The sequence below is a fragment of the Rhamphochromis sp. 'chilingali' genome, assembly GCF_963969265.1.
Source record: "Rhamphochromis sp. 'chilingali' genome assembly, chromosome: 8".
Taxonomy (NCBI): domain Eukaryota; kingdom Metazoa; phylum Chordata; class Actinopteri; order Cichliformes; family Cichlidae; genus Rhamphochromis; species Rhamphochromis sp. 'chilingali'.
In genome coordinates, this window is record NC_137935.1 from 28,923,910 (window position 1) to 28,947,349 (window position 23,440).

At 41.4% G+C, this 23,440-nt stretch overlaps 1 protein-coding gene across 1 annotated transcript; it reads right to left on the reverse strand.

Moving 5' to 3' along the window:
* Window positions 1-1,133: 1,133 nt before the first annotated feature.
* stard10 (StAR related lipid transfer domain containing 10) lies at window positions 1,134-19,905 on the reverse strand. The gene is made up of 6 exons (XM_080888874.1): window positions 19,022-19,905; window positions 10,168-10,315; window positions 9,966-10,069; window positions 4,675-4,792; window positions 4,064-4,116; window positions 1,134-2,118 (listed from the first exon to the last, which is right to left on the reverse strand). The coding sequence occupies exons 1-6, from the start codon at window positions 19,178-19,180 to the stop codon at window positions 1,912-1,914; spliced, it is 789 nt and encodes a 262-aa protein (XP_080745000.1). The 5' UTR covers window positions 19,181-19,905; the 3' UTR covers window positions 1,134-1,911.
* Window positions 19,906-23,440: the final 3,535 nt, after the last annotated feature.

Below are 23,440 nucleotides of genomic sequence, written 5' to 3' on the forward strand. Positions count from 1 at the left end.
GTTGAAGAGGGGGTGGGGAGGTGATGAGTCATCACCAGGCTATCAGCCCCGGTGGGCCGGGTTGCTGTGGGGGTGGCAGTGTGACACATATGCAGAAAACGCACACACAGGGAGACGTTGCCCGCCGTCATGCTGCTTAAACGTCTCCTCCTGCTGCAGAGGCGGGTGGAAGACAATACAGGGATGCCACTGAGACATGCAGTTGTGCACATGCAGCCCTTTCCTCTGACACACACATGCATATAATGTCGATGGCTGTGCCAGAGGCCTCATTAAGACTGCGAGGATGGATGGATGGTCATAAGGGCAAACAGTCAATACAGCTGTATGAAAAACAACACAAAACAAAAGGAGGAGCACAAGCGCTGTTTACACATTGTGTCTCTGACTATTTCTCATATACACTTTCCTCCATCATTCATACTTTATTAGGCAATGCATATGCAGAGGCGGATGTTGTATTTAAAAAAAAAAGGAACAGATAAAGAGGAAGATGCACAAGTAACACGGCCACGGTGTTACATAAAAAGTTCACCGCTTCGCTCCTCTCACTGCGGCACTATGGTTTGCTCAGCTGCTGTGCTAACAGTAATATCAAGCTCCTTCTTCTGTCATTTAATTAGCTCATCACAAGGACCCACGGTGCATTTTCAGTGTTCTTGCACATGCTTTTACTCCAATCATACGACTGAAAATTGGGGGCGGACACCTTTCAATAAATCAAATCACTTCCTCTGTAACACGCGAGCTCCTGTCACTCTGCGTCTCTTTTTTAGTGCTGAGTCGATTTCAGAGTTGCCATGCCAACAGATTGAGGGGATTCCTAATCCTGATCTGGGCCAGTGAGCGCGCACATACGCTTCAAATATGCAAACGTTGGACGCGGCGCGTGCAGGCTGCGTGACGTGGTGTTTCTCCCCTTCTAATCGCGGCACATCGGTTTTGTGTGCACGTCTCCCGGCAGATTGTGTGAATGGGAGCAGAGCCACCAGTTGATTGGGTGGTGATTCTTTAAATTCTTTCAGCATCACTCCAACTATGAAAACCTGCAGGCGACATCAGCCGCCAACCCGAGGCGAGTTCGGCACCAAACAGACACACAAACACAGAGAAAAAAATACTCGGATCACCAGTGAAATTTGAAAACCTCTGTAGGAATCTGTATTTAATCTTGAATTTCTACATACATTCATCCATCTCTGGAACAGAGGATCAGACAGTACGTGTGAGTGTGTGCGTGTATGTAAGATAGACGTGGATGCAGGTTGGGGTGGGTTTTCCAGCTGCCTTCTGCACACCTGCATATTTATCATGTGCTTACAAAATGTGATGGAGGCACATAACATTGGGCCGAAAGACGATGATAGGGTGGAGAGGGTGTACACATGTGAAGGCATTAGTGTAGCATAAATGTGTAATCTTGCGCTGAAGTGTGTGACTGGTGGCTAAAAGAGGGCAGTTTAATTCTAGTAATTCAGTCATATTTTGAATGACAGCAGAAGGCGCACTGTCAGGTTAGTCTGTAAACATTCTGACATGAAATCTTACTGAAAACATATTCAGCTGCAATGACCTGCATAGGCCCCAATTAGAAAACCGACTAGGCTAAAAGTTCTCGAAATTTAGTTTGAGTGAAGCTGTTGTATGTTGTGAGTTTGTGTTCTCACATTGCGCAAGTTAACGTGTGACTGTCCGTCTGCATGAATGCTTACCTATATGTGCATACTGATATGCCTGCATATGCACTATGCATGTACAATATTGATACAAGTACGTGTATGTATGTGTGTATGTTTACACATACTTACAAATAGAACCACATACACATACATGTCATGATGCATGTTACAGGCATTTCTCCATCCCTGCTTGAACGTATGAGTGTGTGTGCTGCTTGTGAATGTGTGTGTGTCAGTCGCTGTCTTCTCTTTCATGGGCCTCAGCCAGGGAGCTCTCATCAATATTCTCCAGGCTCTCTGCCCGCTGGATGCTGAGCTCAGAGAGCGGGATGCTGGGCAATGTAGTCTGTTCTGGGTAAAGCCACGGCTTGAAGGCAGGGTTATGTCTCTGCTTCCACTCTGGATACTTCACACAGGCTTTGCAGATCTTCTTCATGGCCTGGAAAGAACAAACAACAACAAACAACAAAATAAACAACAACAACATGTGATTTATGAGAAATAATGGCAGTGATAGAAAGAAAGTATTTCCAGCAGAAAGCTTGGCCGACACGTATGCTTGATCAATATTCTATAAGGAAGAACAGGCTGAACTCAACAAAGATGAAAAATCCAGAGGACAGAAATAGCACCCATACAAAAATAGAGATGAAGATGGATGAGTGACAGGATAAAGGGAGACAGAAGGGAAGCTGTGAGAGATGGAGGAATCTATAGAGATAAAACATGGGCAAGGGTAAAAAGAGGGAGGAGATCTTGTTCAGAGCCACAAGAACAGAGAGTTTCTTTTTTCCAAATATCAGAACCAAACAAGGGAGCTTCACACATGTCTGATAGTACTTAATGTCAGAAACAACATGCCTGTATGTTTTTTAAGGGTAAAAAACACAGAGCAACGTGTCTCATAAAAAAACAATGGTCCAGGAAGTTACAGCAGCACCCAGTGCATGGCAAGACAATCATCCAGAATATATCTGGATATCTTTGTAGCTGCAGAGACCAAAAAAATTAAAAGCTAAAAAGGCAAAAAGAAGCAATTGTGTATTTATTCAATGTACATCACTCAGCAATTTTTCTTTTAACTATTAGATAATCCTATGATTTGCATATATCTTCTTTGCTGCAACCACTCTCGCTTAAGAGCAGCTGCATGTTTTAATAAAAATATATCTACCAAAAAGGAAAGCAATACTATATACTGTAAGGCCTGCAGTATTTTGACAATGAATTGATTTTGCCTCTGTGCACCATCTCGGTGGATTTCAAATCAAAAATGATGAATCGGATCTGCACTTCAGCAGTATCTGAGAAAAGTGCCGACTTTCAGACTTTCAGCTTTAATTCAAGGTTAGCAAAAGTATTGCATTAACTGTTTCCTTTACTGCCACCACATTCAGCTGCTGCTTGTTGCCACTGAAGAATATCCCACGTCTGTTCTGTAAGGCTTCACAATCCATGCTACTGCTTCTGTCAGCAGTCAAGCACGCCCATGCCATAGCATATCAGTGGTTTGCACCTTGTTGTAAACTCTCTGTATTTACATTGTCCTTGACTTAGTTAGACGTTATGAAGCGGTTTTTCTTAACCATGTTGTTGAGCTGCTCAGTGCATTCCTTCTTTTTAAGAATTCAACAGATTGTTGATTCAGCCACTGGCACGGTTATCTCTTTGGACTTTATTTTGAGAGCCTCAGTGTATAGCAACCAGCCAACACTTGGAAATAAATAGAGGTATTTTATTTGCTTAATTTGTCATGGAATAATGAGAAACAGCCCTCATCTGATCATAAATCTGCTCTTCGGTCAATTGTCTGATTATTTTTGAGGCTTTGAAAATGGAATCATACGTATGAAAGAATAAAAAAAAAAACTGCACTTCAATCATGTCTTGATTGTTGGATTTAAAAGCCCCCGTGCTGGTGTATCAAAGGAAAACTGCAAAAAAAAAAAAAAGTGTTACTGTCCAAATCCCATATTGATATTCTGACCCTCTCTTAATATGAATAATTAGATCCATATTTTTTAAAAGCTTTGATAAAATGCAGACTATTGATTAAAGTCACAATGTGAAATGCTTTTTTTGACATATGAATGGAAAGCAAATCTCTAAAAACTCTAAAATGCCTAATGTTTTTATTCACTGTCTTCACTAGATGCCTTCTTTCCCTGATATCATCTCTGAGGAATCCTCCATCACAGCATGCTCTCTAGAGAATCATTGCCCTATTTTAATAAACATATACAGCAGATGCCCTCAGACAAGCAGTAAACGATAAGGTCTGCGTATTTTCTCATGGTGACCGGCACTGTGCTGAGTGGAAGTGCAGATTATCACACAGTCAAACACACTCACAGGATCTTTGTTAATCTGCACATATTACTTACGCATGGAGCAAGGAAGTGGGAAGACTTGTTGACAACCCACTTGGGTAGCGAACCTGTAAAGAGAGTCGGGGTGAGCAAAGCATCATGGGTAAAAGTTGGAGTGTGACAGAGAGTCTGTTTTATTTCATATTACCAGGATCAAAGCAAGGCTTAGTAACTACTCACTGCGCCCGTATGGCTCTCTCTCATACATGCACACAAACACACACATTAGCAACGGATAAATAAAAAGAGTTACACAATCGGCACTTGCTTGTATGTGATCAGCAGTTAGAAAGTGAAGTAAATAGAGAATAAGAGGAGGAGATTAAATGCTAGACAAAAAAGCAGAGTGAAGAGTAGTGAGTGAGAGAGCACGCGAGAGAGGTGAGATAGACTATCCTTCATATGGTTGCTACGGTGACACATTTTGACATAAAGGCAGGGCAATGAATAATTCATAGAACGCAGAGTTAAATACCTGGGTGAGTGTTTTGCTCTTCCTGTGTGTGCTCTGTTTGATTTTGTCCTTGTGTGCTGAATACTTTTCTGTGTGTGTGTGTGTGTGTGTGTGTGTGTGTGTGTGTGTGTGTGTGTGTGTGTGTGTGTGTGAGACTGTGAGTGATAGTTACCTCGTGGATCCACCTGGGCCATGTAAGTGAGGGTACAGTTATTAGGTCCCTGGCTCTGGATCATGTAGCCAGTCTGAATGGAAACTGCACGTACCATGTCCTTTTTAGGTGGGTATTTCTGTGGAAACAGCACAGAGAGGCCAAAGTGTAAACAAACAGGACGAGGACCCCACTAGATTCTTTTTTTTTGTGAGATCTGTAGAAGGCAGAGTAGACATTCAAGAGCTTTGTGCTTTTAAGCTGCCAGTCAAACTGATTTTCAGCTTCATAGTCAGACTTCTGATGCAAATCCAGTCCACACCACTCTGTAAATAAAAAAAGCAAAGCTGCATGCAGCCCACTATTTCCCTTTTAGCTCCTTAGACTCTAACAGTATATCCAAGGTTATTATTAATGATTAGGGAGTCCACTACTGGTTAGTCTGCACTAATTAGGAGAGGGACACTGCAGAGCACTCAAGAAGAACAGACAGCAGCAGTCAGGTAAGACATCTGCTTTATTTTTTCTCTGCTATTTGACTCATATTTTTTGGCTTCTACACTTAACACACTACCTTGTATTGGCAGAAGAAATCTCTGCAATGTGAACTTTTGTAAATCATCTGCAGGTTTCCGGGATACAGAATTCTCATGCTCTGAGCTAATGTAATCTTCTTGATTTTTTTTAGACTTCACTAAATCTGAAACATTAATCACGACTAAGCCATGTGTTCAAAAACACCCAGCACACCAGGAAACTGATCATCTCAGGACTCGAGCACTTGATGAGCAATCAGCTGAACAACAACACAATAATTAAACTTTGGACAAAATTAATCATTTTTAATATATCACTATACGCTCGCCAACCACTTTATGTGGTACACTTCTTCAACTCTTCGTTAATACAAATATCAAATCAGCCAATCACATGGCAGCAAATCAGTGCAATTAGTCATATAGACATAATCAAGACGACCAGCTGAAGTCCAAACTGAGCATCAGAAAGAGAGGTCTGAGTATTTCAGATACTGCTGCTCTGCTGAGATTTTTACCATACAAAACCATCTCTCAGGTTTACAGAGAACGCTGAGCAAAAATGCCATGTTGACGTCAGAGGTCACAGTGAAGTGGTCAGACTGCTTTGAACTGATCAATCAAATAAGCACTGGGTACAACCAAGGTATGCAGAAGAGCGTCTCTGAACGCACAACACATCAAACCTTAACGTAGATGGGATACTACTGCAGAAGACCCAGAGACCTCACCAGGGACTATTCCTTTGTGACAGGGTTCTAGAGTGCGACCGATGTGGTTGCACATGAGACATAATTTTTCAGTGGTGCGACTACAAAAAAATCCTACTTCCAAGGTGCGACCAACCTTTTGAGTAGAACTTCTTTCCCACTTCTTAACTTAACAAACTTTTTCGTTAAGTTAAGGCCTGATCCATCCAAAATTCATAGCCAGTGCTCTGACGGAGCCATCAGCCTCTCAGGTTATGTCTAACACTGGTCCGGAGACGGCATCAGGTAATGAGCCACATACGATCGACTTTGAGCCAGAGCCCACTGAAAGTAAAAGGGGGAAAGCGTATACATTTCGAAGAGAGCGGCTTGACCAGTTTCCCTGGCTAAGATACAGTAAAGCTGACAACATGTTGCACTGCATTTACTGTCGTGAGTGTGGGAAGACTATGGCCGGCAGTACCGCATTTGTGACAGGTGCTAATACGTTTCGAATTGAAACGCTGAAAAAGCACAGTGTATATAGAAAACACATTATATGCAGCAATAAATGCACTGCCAAAGTGTCCCCTCTCCCCACTGCCTTTCAGTGGGAGTGAAGAGAGGGGACTGCCGCTCTGATGACTTGTGTGCAGGCAGCAGCAAACAGGTCATCAGAAGAGGCCAAGATGATGATTAAGTTTAACATCGCCAACAATATTGCCAAAGAAGAAGTTCCGTTCACTAAGTTCAAGTCCGAAATAATTCTTCACAAGAAAAATGGCTTGAACGTAAACTCCACATACAGTAATGATGTCACATGTGCCCAGTTTATAGGTGTCATCCCAGACACATTGAAAAAAAAAAAGTGAAAAAATGAAAAAGGCCAAGTTACATGAGTTGGTCATCTGAGAGGCATGTGACTGCAATGGAGGATAGTCCATAAGATATCAAGCTGTTCGGATGTTCAGATTTTGAGATGTTCAGTTTGAAGCCTTTGAGGCACTTTTAATTTAGAGGGGTTTTTTTATTCAGTTATCTTGAGATGTTTTAAATTTAAATTTCAGCTTAGCTCAGCACTTTAAGCACAAGCACTTTTTCAGTAACTTATCTTTCTTATAGAAATGCGCTCCAAATAAAGAACTTTGTGTTGACAAGATTGTTAGTTAATCATTTACAAATCAATATTGTCTGCATGGACAGCACTTTTTTTTTTTTAGTGAACATGTAAAACTGCGGTGTTAAGCGATGTGGTTGAATAATTTGGATGCACCTAACGTTTGTGCTGGTACACCTAAGAAAAAAAGTTAGGCGCACCAGTGCAACCGTGGCAACCGTGGCTGCTTGCAGCAGGATAAAATACAAATACATGTCAAACAGGTTTCTTGAACATGACAATGAGTTCACTGTGCTCAAATGAAGAATTATGGCAGTTCTGCAAGCAAAAGTGGTTCCCCCAGAGTAGCAAAGTGTAACTAATGTAGTGGCCAGTGAGCGTATAATTAATCTCTATGCCAATATTCACACGGTAAATCAAATCTGGTTCAATTCAAGCTAAATATTATGAAGTGAACTATAATGCAAAAGACTATGTCCTCGTGATGGAGACAGATGACAGGGATCACATGAGTCCTTAATTAGCTGCTGGGCACAAAGGATATAGTTACAATGAGAATGAGTCAGTGGATCAGTACTGTTGTGTCTGGATCTGTAACTCCACTGTGGAAAAAAAAAATGGCTCAGCAAACAAAGCAGTCATTAGAAGCCATTAGAAGTTATTAAGCCTTTGCCATTATAAATATTTGCATAGGGTTTTCATGCAAATACATATCGGACTCTATAGCACTCAACACAATGGTACGCTTAACAGCAGCGCTAACCATAGTTACATGACAGATGGATTGCAAAAGCAGACTGTTAAAAAGCCTCGGAAATGTATGATTAAAGAACTGAAAATAATTCATGGCTCCTGTTATGATTGGTGAAAAAGCTGAACAGCGATTGTAGGATAAGAAACAGCATAAGTGAACCATGTCCCGCTGATGGATGCGCCAACACGCCACTCATAAGTTTCCCCTGAAGCCAAACTCCAGGAAGTCGAGCTCTCGAGTTTTTCCCATTATCAAGATCAGCCTTGGCTAACCACACACGTAAACCGACACACAATTTGTTGTGTTCAGAAGTTCAAATTGATGCAGGAATGCGGAAGGCGGGGTGGAAGTCAACAGCTCACGGTCATATGAGAGGCCTTATCCTTCTGCAAACACTGTACTGGTGAGCAAAAGTTAGAATGAAAAGCAGAGAGGAGACAAAAGAGTGAACAAGGACACCAGAGGACAGACAAAAGGAATAAAGACAAAAGACATGGAAACCCATGATACACACAAAAGGCTGACGGACACGAAGACAGTGAGAGCGACATCGCTGAAAGTGTTGAATTGTTGTTTTACTTTGTTTCACCTTCTCAAGGATTTGCTTCTTTTTCTTAGTCTTTTTAAGTTTTCTACACATTTTACAAGCCAGTCAATCAGATAAACCAGAAAACAAGTGGCAGGTTAATGAATGCAGGACACAACTAGCAACAGGTGATCAGTACAAACAGATATAAAGCCAACGAAAAGCTGAGGTTTCAGGCCAAACTGAAAGTTACTCACATCCTCTTAGTGTGCTCGAATCAACTGATGGTTTTTACAGCTTTATAGTATCTAGATTATTCAAGTGCATTCAAAGGCATGCTCGGAAAAGCTGAGCTTAAAACACAATATGTTCTTCTATCATCTATCATTGTTTCAGGTGAAAGCATCAGGGGCAGACAATATGATAGAGCATGGTCTTTGGAAAGGTGCTAAGCTAAACTGTTGCTGTGTAAGTAAAGAGAGCAATAGAGCGTGTGGTAGGGGAAGTACTTCTGGAGACTGGATCGCGTTCCTGTTTTCTGAGCTGAGCAACTTCCAGCAACATGGCACTGGGATGCATTTTATGAAGTCTGCAAGCAGACAGAAAGGCTTTTAGGAAAGTAGGTGTCATGTTTTTGTTTTTTTGAACACAAAAATGAAATACAACAGTTGTTGCAGGTACTTGTTCATGTGAAAATCAGCAGGAAGCGCGTGTTATCAACCTCTCTGGGACCGACTGCAGTCAGATTATTTTGTGCTCTAAATTAAGCCTCCATTTTCCCGGATAGATTTCATACTCAGTGGCAGACAAAGCTACGCTGTGAAAGTGCAGCTCATAAGGAACCAATTTAAATGCAGAAAACTTGTCTATTGCTACTTTAAATCACCGACACAGAGCGGTGAAATGTTCCCTTAGAAAAAAAAACGGGACCTGTTCAACTTGCTAAAGAGGACCACTTCATTTCAGCTCGCCAATATAAAGCACTGTGCAAAAGCCTCAAGTCACTCCTCATTTCAGAGGTTTTTATTTGGCTGCTTTTTCACTCATCAGTTCAATCCTTGTACCTGACCATTTTTGGAGGAATGGTTCTTTTTGTTGTTGTTTATTGAGCCACTTAACACTTATTGAGCCTATAAATCACTCACATAACTCAAGGGATGACCCTGTATTGTGTCTACTCATAACAAGAAGAAAAAAAGAAAAAGAAGAGCTTTGAACTTCCTTAAAGAAAGCCTGAGGAACTATTCCTCAGAGCTGCTTAAAGAAATTGAAAGAAAGCTCGCGTACAAGAGTTCAGGCTGTGTGGAAGAATTAAAGCGGTTCTAAATATTGATGTTCACGCTCATTAGAACACTACAAACTCTGCTTTCGCCTTATACACTTTATTTCTGTCAATAGAAAATTGTACTTAGGAGTCAGTATAATCTTTTAATAATATAAGTTTGCATATGATAGAATACCTCTTTATGACTCAGACTGTTGTTTATAGTTCACTGTGACCCGTTATGCAGGGAAGGAGCAGTACCTGCTAGATAAGAGCTTAACAAGCCGTTTCACTTCGTGCCAGGTAGAGAAGCCTCTCCTGGCACACGCACACAATGCGAGATGACTCAAGACTTTTGCACAGCAGTATTCACCTAGTTCATACTGAGATATGTTCCCATTAGCATTCCTTTTTATCTTTACTTACGGCATGTTTGATAGAGTAGTTCATGATGATGTAATCTTTTCCTATTGGCAGCCAGGAGCGGAGCGTGATGACGTCACGGTTCCGAAGGGGCTTTGGGCACTTCCCTGTAAACAAACAAGAGAAGTCAGGTGAACAAAACATCACAGAACAATATGTACCTGAAGGCAATTTACATGCGTTTACATGCGATGGTGCAACATACATGAGTAGTAACCAACGTCCGCATTGACCGTAAGCTTCCCAATATCGAAGGTCTCAATGACATTTGTGTCCCACTTCTTTCTGTATTCAATGTCATGGAGAACGTCATACATGGTCTCAGCTGACACATCCTTGCACAACATCCGACACTGAGAGAGGAAGAAGGACAGAAAGAGAAACAGAGGCTTCAATTTTAGGCAACAAAGGTAAATCCACAATGATATTACAGATTTGAGTCACACACAAAGTTCCACACAGCTTATTCAAACTGCATTTAAAATACATAACTCTATGGCACCAGTATTGTACTTCTCTGAATTCATCGCTCTGGGTCTAATGCAAACTATGAGTTAGGAAAATCCATTAGAGTTTAATGAAGCTGCTCAGCATAAATTCAAAGTGAAGTAGTATGCCACTGTTGAGGAGAGCTCAGGCCTAGTGATGCCAAGAAAGGTAAGTGAGACACAAAAACAAAAAGCCAGTGAACACATCACAGACTCAAATACCTGGAAATTAAACATATGCACATATGCACACACTCACTGCACCCATGTGGACCCCACACATGAAAGAAACACGAATGGCAACTGATGTGTAAATGATTAGACATCAGATGGTTGGAGAGCGTCAGTATTGGAGAGCAGAAATGGGAACTGTGTGTGTGTGTGTGTGTGTGTGTGTGTGTGTGTGTGTGTGTGTGTGTGTGTGTGTGTGTGTGTGTGTGTGTGTGTGTGTGGCAGAGAGACAATCAGTACAGACAGGCCACTGACCATAGATGAGTCATTACCGAGACCCAAGCTCTTAAATGGAAAACACATTCACCACAAGACAGAGATGGAGAGACTTATGTCAAAGGGTTGTTGCTTTTTTTCAAGAGTGCAGCAGTAGCAAGAGCTCTGAATGCCACCTTTTTTAAAATCTTTTTGTGGTTCTGTCTGAAACAAATGACGTGTGAAGTCACGTGTGCACTAGAGCACCAGCTTTTAGACTAAAACAACCTTCCTCATATCAGTTATGCTATGCACACTGAATAGAAGTGTAAAACTTACTGCGTGGCCACTGCGTTATGCTACAGAAAGACCATCTGCAGGTAGAGCTGCTTTTTCCTGATGGTTTCTCTCGTTTTCTGTTGTGCATATTCCTTTCAGACGTTTCATGTTGATAGCTAAGACTGACTTACAAAAACTAGGAAGTTTTTATTGCACTTAAAGCAACGTAACTCATTGCTGTCACCTCGAGGAGGCTGCTGGTGGTTAGTGGAGTCTGTTTGCTTATTTGCTTCACTTCATGTGTACCCCAGAGGGGAGACACACAGTGAGTTAATGAGCAGGAAAACAGCAGTAGAGAGTCTAGCTAAAATGAAACAACTGCACATAAATGCACGGCTTCGGCGGAGGAGGTAAAGTTGGTCATCTACTAATCAGAACATCAGTAGTTTAATCTCCAGCTTCTCTAGTTTGCATGCCCGAGTATCCTCGGGCAAGATACTGAACAACGGGTTGTCTCCAATGCGTCCATTGTGTGTGAATGACTAAAAGCACTTAGGTATTGAAAACAGTGCTTGTATGACTGGGTTTGTAGTACGAATGTGTTTTGAGAGTTATATATATAAGTACCAGTCCACAAACCTATTAAATAATATATTGTGGTGACACATTGGTTCAATGGTTCGATGTGTTTTGTCTGAAACAAAGAACGTTGTTCCTCTGTGAGAAAGAAGGTCATAGGTTAAAATCCACATGCAAACTCCACACAAGAGTTTGTGTTCTCCCCGTGTCTGTGTGGGTTCTCTCCTGGTTCCCCAGGTTCCTCCAACAGTCCAAAGACATCAATATTAGGTTCTTAAGTGATTCTAAACTGGCTGTAGAAGTGAACGATTTTCAGTTTCTATGTGTTAGCCCTGCAACAGACTGGCAACCTGTTCAAGTTATAGGCTATAATGGATGGATGAATGGATGGAGCCCCGTACAAGTTATAGGCAAAAAAACTAGGAGTGGTGCTTCCATTAATACCACAGCTGGTTGATTGTTTGCATAGCATGTCACAGCTTATTAATGAAACCATAGAGACTCCTGGCTATGTTTGGCATAGACGGCAATACACTCAAGGTAAGCCCTTGAGTAACAGTGTTGCCAAAGTTACAATTGCCAGGAGAAACTAGTCTCAATAATAACAAGGTGAAAGGCAAGTGGTAGAGGCATGTCGAGTTATAAAGCATAAGAGACACAAAGGCAATGAGGGAAAAAGAACCCAGCACTTGATTGAGAGCAAATTAGAAAGAAATGGACCAAGGGAAGTTGTCTGCCCCAGATAAATTTTAACTCCTGTTATAAATCAGTCCAGACAGTTAAAAGCTCCGCCTAGCCTATCTTCCATCACTGCTTCCCTTCAGGCTTCATTTAGGAAAATCATCATAGACTGTATCCCACATTTGTCTGTAAACCTGTTTTAAACTCGAGGTCTCCTCTTATAACTATTTGAAATTCAAAATGGTCCGCACTGGTCTGATACATGGACAAGTCACCAGGCCCAACAAAGAAAAACAGACATTCATACATAAAGCCAGGTTAGAATCACTAATTACATGCATTTGGACTGAGGGAGGAGGCCATAGTGCTCAGAGAGAAACCACACTGGCACAGGAATAACATTCAAATGCCACACAGAAGCCCAGAGCGTCTTGACTGAGAGGCAATGATGCTTATTGCTCTGTTGGAAGCGTCATGAGGATATCTTTTAATTACATGTGCACACAACCTGGCAGGTGTATATCATTAGAGTTTTTCCATCAACTAAAATATTGGTGAGTTGCAATTTTTACTCCTAGAGGACAAGTCAGGGAATTAAGACATACTTTTGGAAAGTTACCATCAAATTTTGCCAATTATTTTGGCACACAACCCACTTGCTCGAAAATGTTTGTTTACCAGCTCCAGATTGGAGCCTTTATAGCTTTATATTTCATATTTCTGTATAGTTTTCATATTTAGATCCTGTTCATAGCCCGTACATAGTTTGTACACTCACTACAGCCTGTACATACTTATAGTTATAGCATATTCATAACATACCTTCATACCGTGTACATTGCAACATACCAATAATAGACCCATATTTAGTACCCTCATACATATAACGGACCCATTTCTGTAATATATCTATATATCTATATTATTGCTAATATATATTTTGTAATATATCTATATTGTGGCTAAAGCACTTTCTGGATGGATGCAAACTGCTTTTCGTTGCCTTGTACTTGTGACATGTGCAATGACAATAAAGTTGAATTCTATTATAATCCTATTCTATCAGCTTTAGCTGTAGCTCTCACACAGGAACACAGTCTCACACGACTCCACAACAGTCACACTGTGCAACAAAGGAAACTGTAAATGCTAAATTGTAATGACATTCCTAGAAACAGAACCCTCGGTGAGATCGAGGAAATGCAGACTGAGTGCAGAGAGCAGGTCAATCCAGACTGAAAGCTGATGAAATAGAAAAAAACAAACAAAAAAACCCCAGGAAGGTTGTGCAAGCACATTAGTGTTACTATTGTAACCTTATTGTTAGCCTAATCAAGAAATAAGTCATTTCATACTTCACATGAGTGGCAGATTGCTAGTTCACTTAAGCAACAAACGGCAAGCAAAGTTCAGAAGAACTGAGGAAAAATAGCACCTAGCTGTGTTTCGCAAAGAGCACAAAAAACGCTCTTCAGCTAAAGTAGTGGGTGTGTCACTGGACAAGTAGATCCCAACCAATTGGATATTCACTATCAGTATCCGTATTTATCCACTGGTTTGTCCACCAGAGGACACTCTGCAACTTCTTTGTTGGATCAACTAGACCAGTTTCTCAAACTCCAGTCTTCGAGGGCCGCTGTCCTGAGTCAACTTCTATAGAGTGTTGCTAATGACCTACTAATTGTATTCAGATGTGTTACAACAGGGACACATGGCAAAGTTTCAGGACAGCCGCCCTCGAGGACTGGAGTTTGAGACCCCTGAACTAGAGGGGTAAAAAAAGTAAAAAATAAATAACTAAAAAACATTTTGTGTGTCAAAAAACAAGCTCTGACATTAAAATCCTGCTTGTAACCATAGCAATAATCCTCTATATATCACAGCATGACACTCTGAAAGATAATGTCCTATTTATGGTGTATTGCTGTTCGAACCATTTTTATTTTAAACGCATTAAATCAACTCGTGAGTGAGATGTTTTACACTGCATCACTACTCACAAGGATATGAACTAATTTTCCAAGAGGGAAGTCTGTCACATTACAAGGCACATCTTAATGCCTGTAAACGTAATTAGGGACTGTAAAGTCATCTGTTATCGCTGTCTGAAAGACAATAGTTAAAACCCCTTATGAGTATTCTGTTGTTGTATTCAAGATTAGTGAGATAGATTATGTAGGCACAATGCAATTCTGATTTATTTTAACAGTGTAGTCAAGGAGGCATTACACATTTATTACCAAAATAAAAACTAGACAAAAGACAAACGCCTCCTTTCCACCGGTTTGGTGCTGGAACCGAGTCGGTGCAGGTCACAAAAGACCAGAGAGAATAACAGATGTCTTGTGTCCACAGGCAAACTGAAACAGGAGAAGCAGGAAGAAGGAAAAACAAAATGAAAAGTCAAAGGGGGAAAGCTGCAGGGAGCAAGACATTCAGCACAGAATGAAGACATACAGCCAGCTACGTACACGTGTGTGTAATTCTATTACAAACTAATTCAGTAAACTCGATAGATGAAGCAAAGAGGGCAGGATAGAGGGGGTGAAACAGAGTTCAGAAAGATAAAATAGACATGGCGGAGACAAGTAGGCATAGGTGGACAAACAATAGGTGTGTGCAGATGGCAGTCTTTTCAGTATGTTTGTCCACAGGGTCCCCTCTCTGCTGTGGGGATGAACAGAAAAGTATTTGACCAGCATAATATAATCTGCAGTATGATCATTGTTTTAACAATGTAACAGATAGCTTTAAGATGGCCTTAAGATGTTTATGATGATGTTAACTTTGTATTTCAGGTGCAGTTATAACTATTTTATACATATTGCATATCTGTGCTTATTTGAGTTGATGTTCAGGTTCATTAATGGTTTTGAGCTTCATCTAGTGAGAGTGTCTAGGTGATACATGCTGAGGGAAAACTAGAACATAGAAGGAATTGCAATACATGCTTACGAAACACTTATATCAGGTCATTTTATATTAAGGTTTTAGTAGAGGTTCTTGGTTAAAACATTTATTTAGTAGAAGACATACACATAGTCTCAGTGAGCCTCTGTCCTGGTGAAAGGTCAGAAGTGCAACAGGTGAATTGAGAAAGAGCATTTGAGGACGAGACACAGACAGTAGGAGGTGAAGAGGTGACACAAAGAGCATGTGAGGTCAACACGTACACACACATTAGTTAAGATTTATTTAGAGGGGAGATCAGTTATGTCTAGACAAGAAAGAGGAACAATTCATTTTAAGATAAGAACGGAAAGTACAAGCCATGAAAATAGAAGATGATTTTCTGGGTGAAAAGTCATGATGATGTTGATCTGATCTATGTATAAAATGTATCGGTGACGCATGAAGGGGCGTCAGTAAACAAACCCTGATGTTATAAAATAATTGTTTGTGCCTTAGTAAGTCGAAGATCAATTGCTGTTTTCAGTGATCTTCCCACGTGTGAATTAAAATCTTCGTTTGACTTCACCCGGCCGGACCAGTGTGGTTATTTTTCGATCACCTCTTGTACCCTTCCTCAATTCATGAATCTTAACACTGCCTACTCATAACACCCAGTGACCTGCGATCCCTGCACATCCAGCCCACTCCCTCTACTTTTCCTTCTCTCTCTTATTCCCTGTCCCACCCACTCTTCTTCTCTTCTTGCCACCCTCTCCCTCTCCTCTTCTAATCTGTCATCTCCCATCATTTGTTCCTCTGGGTGCTGATACATGAAAGTAAATTTGAAAAAAAAAAAGAAGAAGAAGAAGAAGAAAAACAGAAGGGGAGTGACTCAGAGCTGGGCTTCCCTCTTCCTCAGCATGAGAGAAGGCAAACCCTGGGAGTATGTTTGTGTGTCTCTGTGGGTGTGTGTCGATGTAGGCAGGAGGATGACCCATTCACAGTAAATAAAAACTACCCACATTTTAATGCCCACACACTGAGTGTTGTATGTGAAGTCGCGTGCTGATCGATGATATTAAATTGCTGGTTAGAATGAGCACAGGCATGACTGAACTGTGAGGTGATCACTGATTAATATGGTAGGGGCAATGATGACGATGATGATGAGGCTAATGATAATCGGGGCACTAATGATGATGATCGCCAGCCTGTTCCCCTTCTCTCACTCAAATGGGCATATATCTATCTTTGTTGCTTTTTAAAGCTACACACAAGACAGGCAGAGAGGTTATATTAGAGATGCACTATAAACAGAACAGCTGTAAGTACCACACTGACTCACAACTGCATTTGTAATGACATAATTGTATATACAGTACATTTGCAGGGTGGAAGATTGGGTATGTGAGAGTGAAACAAAAGGGGAGATGAGACAGTGGTGCACAATGCAAAACCCCCAGCTTTTGTCATATTTACATAAAGATAAAGTGCCAACTACAGATAGAAGCCCCACCCAAACTTCAAACATGTGTGCGTGCACTTTCCACTTCTCGCTGTTTGCAGTCTGCAACTGTCAAGATAAAACACACCTGCCTGATGTCAGGGAGAAACGCCTGAATAAGCAGATCCCTACCCTCTGCACACAGGATATACCCTGAGGAATTACGCAGGAGAATGAGGCGGCTTTATAGGCTCTTGATTGGCCTGTACACTACACACACACAAACACACAAACACAAAGAAGCTTGCTAATAGGTAAGAAGATGGATAGAGGGGGCTGGGAAAAGCCCTGTGCTTTTGCAGCTCCTGCACATGTTGATAACACCTCTATGTACACACGCACATATGCACACAAGCTAACAAGACTTTATTTAACAAAGTAAACACCGAGTGGCTCGCTGACTCTCTTCAGACCTGGATACAATAGCAGGACACACACATATAAAGCGGAGGATGGGTTTTATTTGTATTGTTCTATATGTAGTCAGTTCTGGTCAGATTAGCAAGCTGGAAGGGTTAAAAAGTGGAAAGGACCTTCCTGAGATTTCGGGCCGTGAGGCCAAACATTTCTGTGTGTGTGTGTGTGTGTGTGTGTGTGTGTGTGTGTGTGTGTGTGTGTGTGTGTGTGTGTGTGTGTGTGTGTCAGACAGTGAAAATGCTAAAAGAGGTTTTTAAGCCTGATAAGCACTAAATTAACAGTCAGTCAGGTCTCCTGGCAGCATCTGCAGCTCTAAGATGAAGTAACAGTACGCACTGGCAAAGCTGTGGGCTCCAAGTGAAAGTGTGAATTTTCAATTTCTTTATTTACAGTTTACACTTGGGTGCAGGTCTCAATCAAACTGCTCCCTGCTAGCTTCTACTAAACTTCTACTTTCGAGCTTGAATGTGTGGAAATACAATCATTTGCTGAAGAGAGAACTGGGTGTTTTGCCACAAGTGTGCTGTGAGAACACTGTTTAAATTAATTCCCCCCCTTCTCTGATTCCCACAACATAAACAAAGCATTATTAACGACTGCGGTCAGTCATTGTTAGACTCGGGTACACGGCAGATTCTCAGAGGCCGTCCTAATAATGCCTCCACGTCAACTCCCAGGACAAACGCTCACACTTGACGAAAACTGCCACGTCTGCTGTTTGAGCTGATAACAGAGTTTGCTCACAGTTTCACATGGAGCTCACGTTACCTTACCTAAACAACTAACCAGGAACCACTAGATTTTTCCACCTGGGACACAGTGTCCTATTAATGTAAACCGATCCTCTTCAGAGGACTGGAGGGCGATTTAGTTAAATGAGAATTACACACACAAAACACACAAAAGGTGATCAGAAAGACTGACAATGGATTTAGAAGCAGCAAGCAGCTCACACTGAAGGTAATTATTGAACCGATGGCCAAACAAACTGATCAATCCTGTCTGTTTGCCCATGACCTAACCGACTGCTCTCCTACTATTGTTAGCAGCTCTATTTGAGCGTGCGCTTTTGCAGACTTCCATTTGTTTTGAATGGATGACAAACTGTGTAGACTCAGCACTCTACATAATACGCTTTTGCACAGTGGCTTGAAAATAGTTTCGCTGGCAAAAGGCGACATGTCTCCAGAGAACTAAGCCTGCCTCCTGAGATTTCATCCAGCTCTCACTTCTCTTTAGTGCAGGACTTTTGTTTGTTTGTTTGTTTGTTTGTTTGTTTGTTTGTTTGTTTGTTTGTTTGTTTGTTTACTGTGGGCATCAGGCATCAATTCAATCCATTACCTAAAACAGGATGTGGTTACTACAATGCATTTTTTTTAAAAAGTTCTTGTCTTTACCTCCAAGCCCTCTACCCAGACTGCTACAGTCATATTGGGCCATTTATTAAAACTGATTTGCTTACTGGCTTTACAAGGAGCAACACAGAGAGTGCTTTCTCATTTCAAATGTGTTTCTGGGATGTTTGGAGAGCGAAGCTGCAATAAGAGAACGCAGCAGAGAGCAATGCTTAAAGGACGTCAGCAACTTAAATCATATGGGAATTTAGATGGGAGCACTTCCCTGCCAACTGGATTATGCAGCAGGGTTTTCTATCGCTCCCCGTCCCCTCTGTCTTTGTACTGTTGCCACATGACCACATCCACACCACTTTCCATTATTCCCCACCAGTACCTGATGCCCAATAGAAGCGCACAAAAAGTTCTATTCATACCTGTGTGGTTAAATTGTCTCACCTTAATTTTGTGGATGGACTTCCCCTCCTCCAGAGACTGGGCCCACACAGTGACGACCCCTTTGTTGTAGGTCATATTCCAGCCCTCTTCGCACAGACATTCGGCCTTGAAGCTGGCAAACGCCTGGTCGTCCGGGATTGTCACAGTCTGTCCAGACATGGCTTCTTGTTACCGCGAGGAGTTGATAGGAGAGCGAGGGATGTGGTGGGATGCGTGGGGATGAGGACTACAGAGGAGACACGGTGAGCTGGGGAAGCCGGGAGTCGAGTTTCCCTCCTCTTCTTCTTCTGTGGGAATAACTTGTCTAATTCAATTTCCTCCTTGCAACAAGCTTTTGTAGCCGGCTGCAGCGCGTCTTGTGATGGTCTGCGCGCGTGCTTGTGTGTGTGAGTCTGTGTGCGCGCGCTTTCAGGGTCCAATAACCGCAATCCACCCTGCACAAACTAATGTAGCAGAGGTGCAGGCAGAGAGAACAGGTGAGCTGGAAACAGCTGGGGAGGGGGAAAGGCAAAGAAGTGCGTAAAATGAGATGGGCGGATCAGATCAGAGCTCTGAGCCGCGGTTTAATAAGTTTCTGTCCGCTCCAGCAGCCCTCTCAAACAGCCGCTCTTCAAGCAAACCATATGTTTCTGTGTTTCCGCCTGTCACTCCCCGTTTCTGTCTCTTACCTTCTGCTTCCACCTCCCCTCTCTTGCCCTCTGCGCGTCTCTACGCCTCTCTCTCTCTCTCTCTCTCTCAGTTGTTGTTTTTTAAGGGTTTATAACAAGCTGATTTCCAGAACATCTCCATCGCTGCGTCGCCGCTGTGGCAGGTGGTAAAGGGGATGCGGTGAGAAATATGAGGAAGAGGAGGAGGAGGAGAGGTTGGGCGGTGGGAGGAGGAGGAGAGTCGGACTGCACAGGCAGGAGACCAGCCACAGCCACCGTGAAAGCTCCTCCCTTTGTTGCCTTCAGCTGCTGCTCGTAAAGCTCACAGCTCTGCATTATTTTAACGGGAAGACTACAAAGGCAAGAAAGATATTTACGCCTCTGAGTATAAATTACAAACAAATACTTTGAAAATGTTTTTGCATAACGGTTAAACTGGTCCAGGAAACAAACAAAGCATAAGACAAAGAAAAACGGCGATCAAAGCCTAAAGCTTTGATTTGTGGCATTTTTCATTAAACAAACTCTGCTTAAATGGAAATTTAGTAACTATAAATGCATTTTATTACTGATTTTCTGGTATGTCTTATAGGCAGAGCTGCAGACTTAATCAGACCATCGAAGTCATTTTAATCTATAAGTTATCATCTGTAATAAATATGTCATATTCCGTAACACACCAGCTGATTTGGTAAAATGGGGAAATGAAGGAAAACAGAACTCCGTGAACAGCACTTTGTGGAAACTGTATTTGCTTTTTAGCCACATCTGTGTTTGATATCAAATACTAAGCAGACTGTACAGGCTGACCAGGGCGACCAGACCCCAACAAACTAGCACTGTGGTGCAAAGTGTTCCTTTACAGTCCGGGGTTATCTTGTCCGTCATATATTTAAATGAAACGTTTCCAAATCAAGTAAATATGAGAATAATAACAGGAAGCTGAATTTTGTTCCCTATATGATTTCATGCATTAGTCTTTATATACACACACACACACACACACACACACACACACACACACACACACACACACACACACACACACACACACAGTCACTTCACACCGCATTGAAATGGAAAAAACTATCGACTTCCCACCATGTACACCACCATGTTGACTTGTGACTTTCTGGTAACTTGTAACTTTCACTGGACAGCCGAGCCGTCGCTTGACTGCAATATTGCATTAGTTAAAAGCCAGCCATGTCCTGCAGAGCCAGTCAAAATGTGGAACATTGTCTCAAGATGTTGGAAAGGACGACGAGGAATAAAAAAGGCCAAGTTATTACCTTGTGTTATTACCTCATGAAGGTTGTTTCTCCCTCTTTTTAAAATTACTACAGTATTTGAATGCAATCAGCGTTATCGCGTCACACTTTTTTTGAAAACTACGGTTCACGAAACAGCGGGAGCGCGCATGGCAGTTTTGGCTGACGTGTTACGTAGCGGGGAATTTTCACCTGACAGCTGTGCACGTTAAAAGGGTCTTTACGAACACGGACTGAAATAACAGGGTTAAACGTCCAATCGTGTGTAGTTTTCAGAGTGTTTTCAGAGGTATACTTACTTTTTTCAGCCTTTATCTCTCTGATTTTCTCTTTTTTTTCTATGTTCTGCTTTCCATCTTTCACTCTGCCTTGCTCTAGATGGCTGAAATCCTTATTTGTAGTCATAGTAAAAAAAATTACCATAAAAACAATCTGTTTCTTAGCAGGTCTTAAAATGAGGTAAATACAACGTCAGATGAACTACATATTACATACATATATCACATGTTATCATGTGCAACACTGATATGATACACCATGTCATTATTTATTTTACAAAGCTACGCCAAAATGCAGTTTACAGTGTGTTAAAAACTAAAAAAAAAAGTACACCCTTATTGCTTTAATGGGAATTTAGAAGATATGTTGCAGCCAGGTGCTACTAATCAAATGCGCTTGATCAAGAGGTTTTCACAACAGCAAGTGTGCGCACCTCTGTAAAAGTAGCTTTGTCAGCTTGCAGGTCTGAAAGCTGTTTGTTAACACAATACCAACTAGAAAAGACATCAACAATCATCTTTGAGAAGAAATGGTTGCTTCCCATCAATCTAGGAAAGGTTATGAGGCCATAATGAGGCCGAACAATTAGAAGCCCATCATTTTACAGAGAGACAGATGATTGTCAAGTGGAAAACATTCAGTGCAGTTGCTAAACTTCTCAGTAGAGAACATCCCAGCAAATATGCCCAAAGATCAAACTGTGCAATGCTCAGGAAAACTGCACAAAACCCAAGAGCTACGTCTCAGACTCTTCAGGCCTCCGCTAGCATGTTACATGCTAATGTTCAGTACAATTAGAAAGGACCATCCACAGGAAATCCACAGGATCTGGGCACATTGCAATCACTGAAACAACCATGAACTGTGTACCAAAGTATTTTTGAATCAAATGTGAAGCCATCTGCCTGACAGATAAAGCTTGGCTCAAATTGGGTACACACAACCTCAGACGAACAACAACATAACAGATTAAATAATGATCTCAAACACATTCTGCTGCAAATCTGCAACCAAATGGCTAGGTGAAAAGATAAATGTAAAAAAATAACCAAGGTGTTGCAACGGCCCAGTCGACGTCTAGACCTCAACCAGATTGAAATGCTGCAGTTGGACCTTAAGAGAGATGCGCATGAACCAATGTCTGCAAACCCTCAGTGAAGTGAAGCAACGTTGTAAAGTGGAGGGGGCCAACATCCTTATCAACAGTGATGTAAGAACCTGATAAAGTTATTGCTGCTTCTACAAGCTACTGAATCATGGGGTGTTCTTAGTTTCCACACACTTTGTGGTTCATCTGAGGCCATAAAGACCCACTAAGAACCAGATCATTTCTATTATGTTCTTATATGTCAAACCCTAGAAATGAGAGAATATGTACTTTTTTCCTTTAATGTTTTCCATTTCAATTGTGAGCTGTGACCTCCAGAAACAGTTGAGCAAAATGAGACTTTCCTTTTTAAGATGATTTAAGAATCTTCTGTCATAATTGCTATAGAAGTTTATTAAAAACATTACAGTGCAATCATTGCTAGGGCTCTGCAGGGAAAAAAGATAAATAGTTTCAGCTGCGATTCTCCTTCTGTCTGACGTTCCGAGCTAGGACATTAACTCAGAGGTTAAAACGGGCAGCTTCTAATAGAGAAGAACAGGAAAAACTGAGGGTGAAGGGTCAAATACAAAAGAGGGGAAATTTCATGAAGCTCTAATTTTCTCTGTTAGTGCAGTAAGGCAGTTTCTTTTCTTTTCTTTGTTGTTATTTCAGTGCAATTTAATGACTAGTTTCCCCACTTCATGTACAAGTTGGTAAAAATGATATTAAAATTATTGTCATGCCTTGCAACCTAACCAAAATTATGCAACAGAGCAGTAGAGATATTAACATGTGCTTGTGTAATTATGACGTTTTGCTGCACTTTGTTCAGGTCAGCCAGCTTCAGGATTGTTCTTTGGCACATTTTGGCTCCCAGGGAAAATGTTTCAGGCAACTAATTTACTAGAAATGAGTAACTGGTTTCACCTGTGTTTAAAAAAAAAATCGATTTTGGCAAATGGATAATGGAGCTGATTGTCTCAACATTTGAAGCAGCTAAAAAATATCCAACCAGTATCCATCACCATGCAGTGATAGACGGTTATAGAACAATACAGAGCTAACATATTAACTGTAGCTGTGCTTCTATGCAGAGATTGTATGTTCAGCTTTCTACAATGGCAAACCCACA

Bases quoted from the DNA above. Each gene is read 5' to 3' on its own strand.
- stard10 (XM_080888874.1), bottom strand. From the start codon at position 19,180: ATGTCTGGACAGACTGTGACAATCCCGGACGACCAGGCGTTTGCCAGC. The intron at 10,316-19,021 runs GTGAGACAATTT...TTCCTCTCTCAG, and splicing joins AGTCCATCCACAAAATTAAG to TGTCGGATGTTGTGCAAGGA. The intron at 4,793-9,965 runs GTAAGTAAAGAT...CTGTTTCCACAG, and splicing joins ACTACTCTATCAAACATGCC to AAATACCCACCTAAAAAGGA.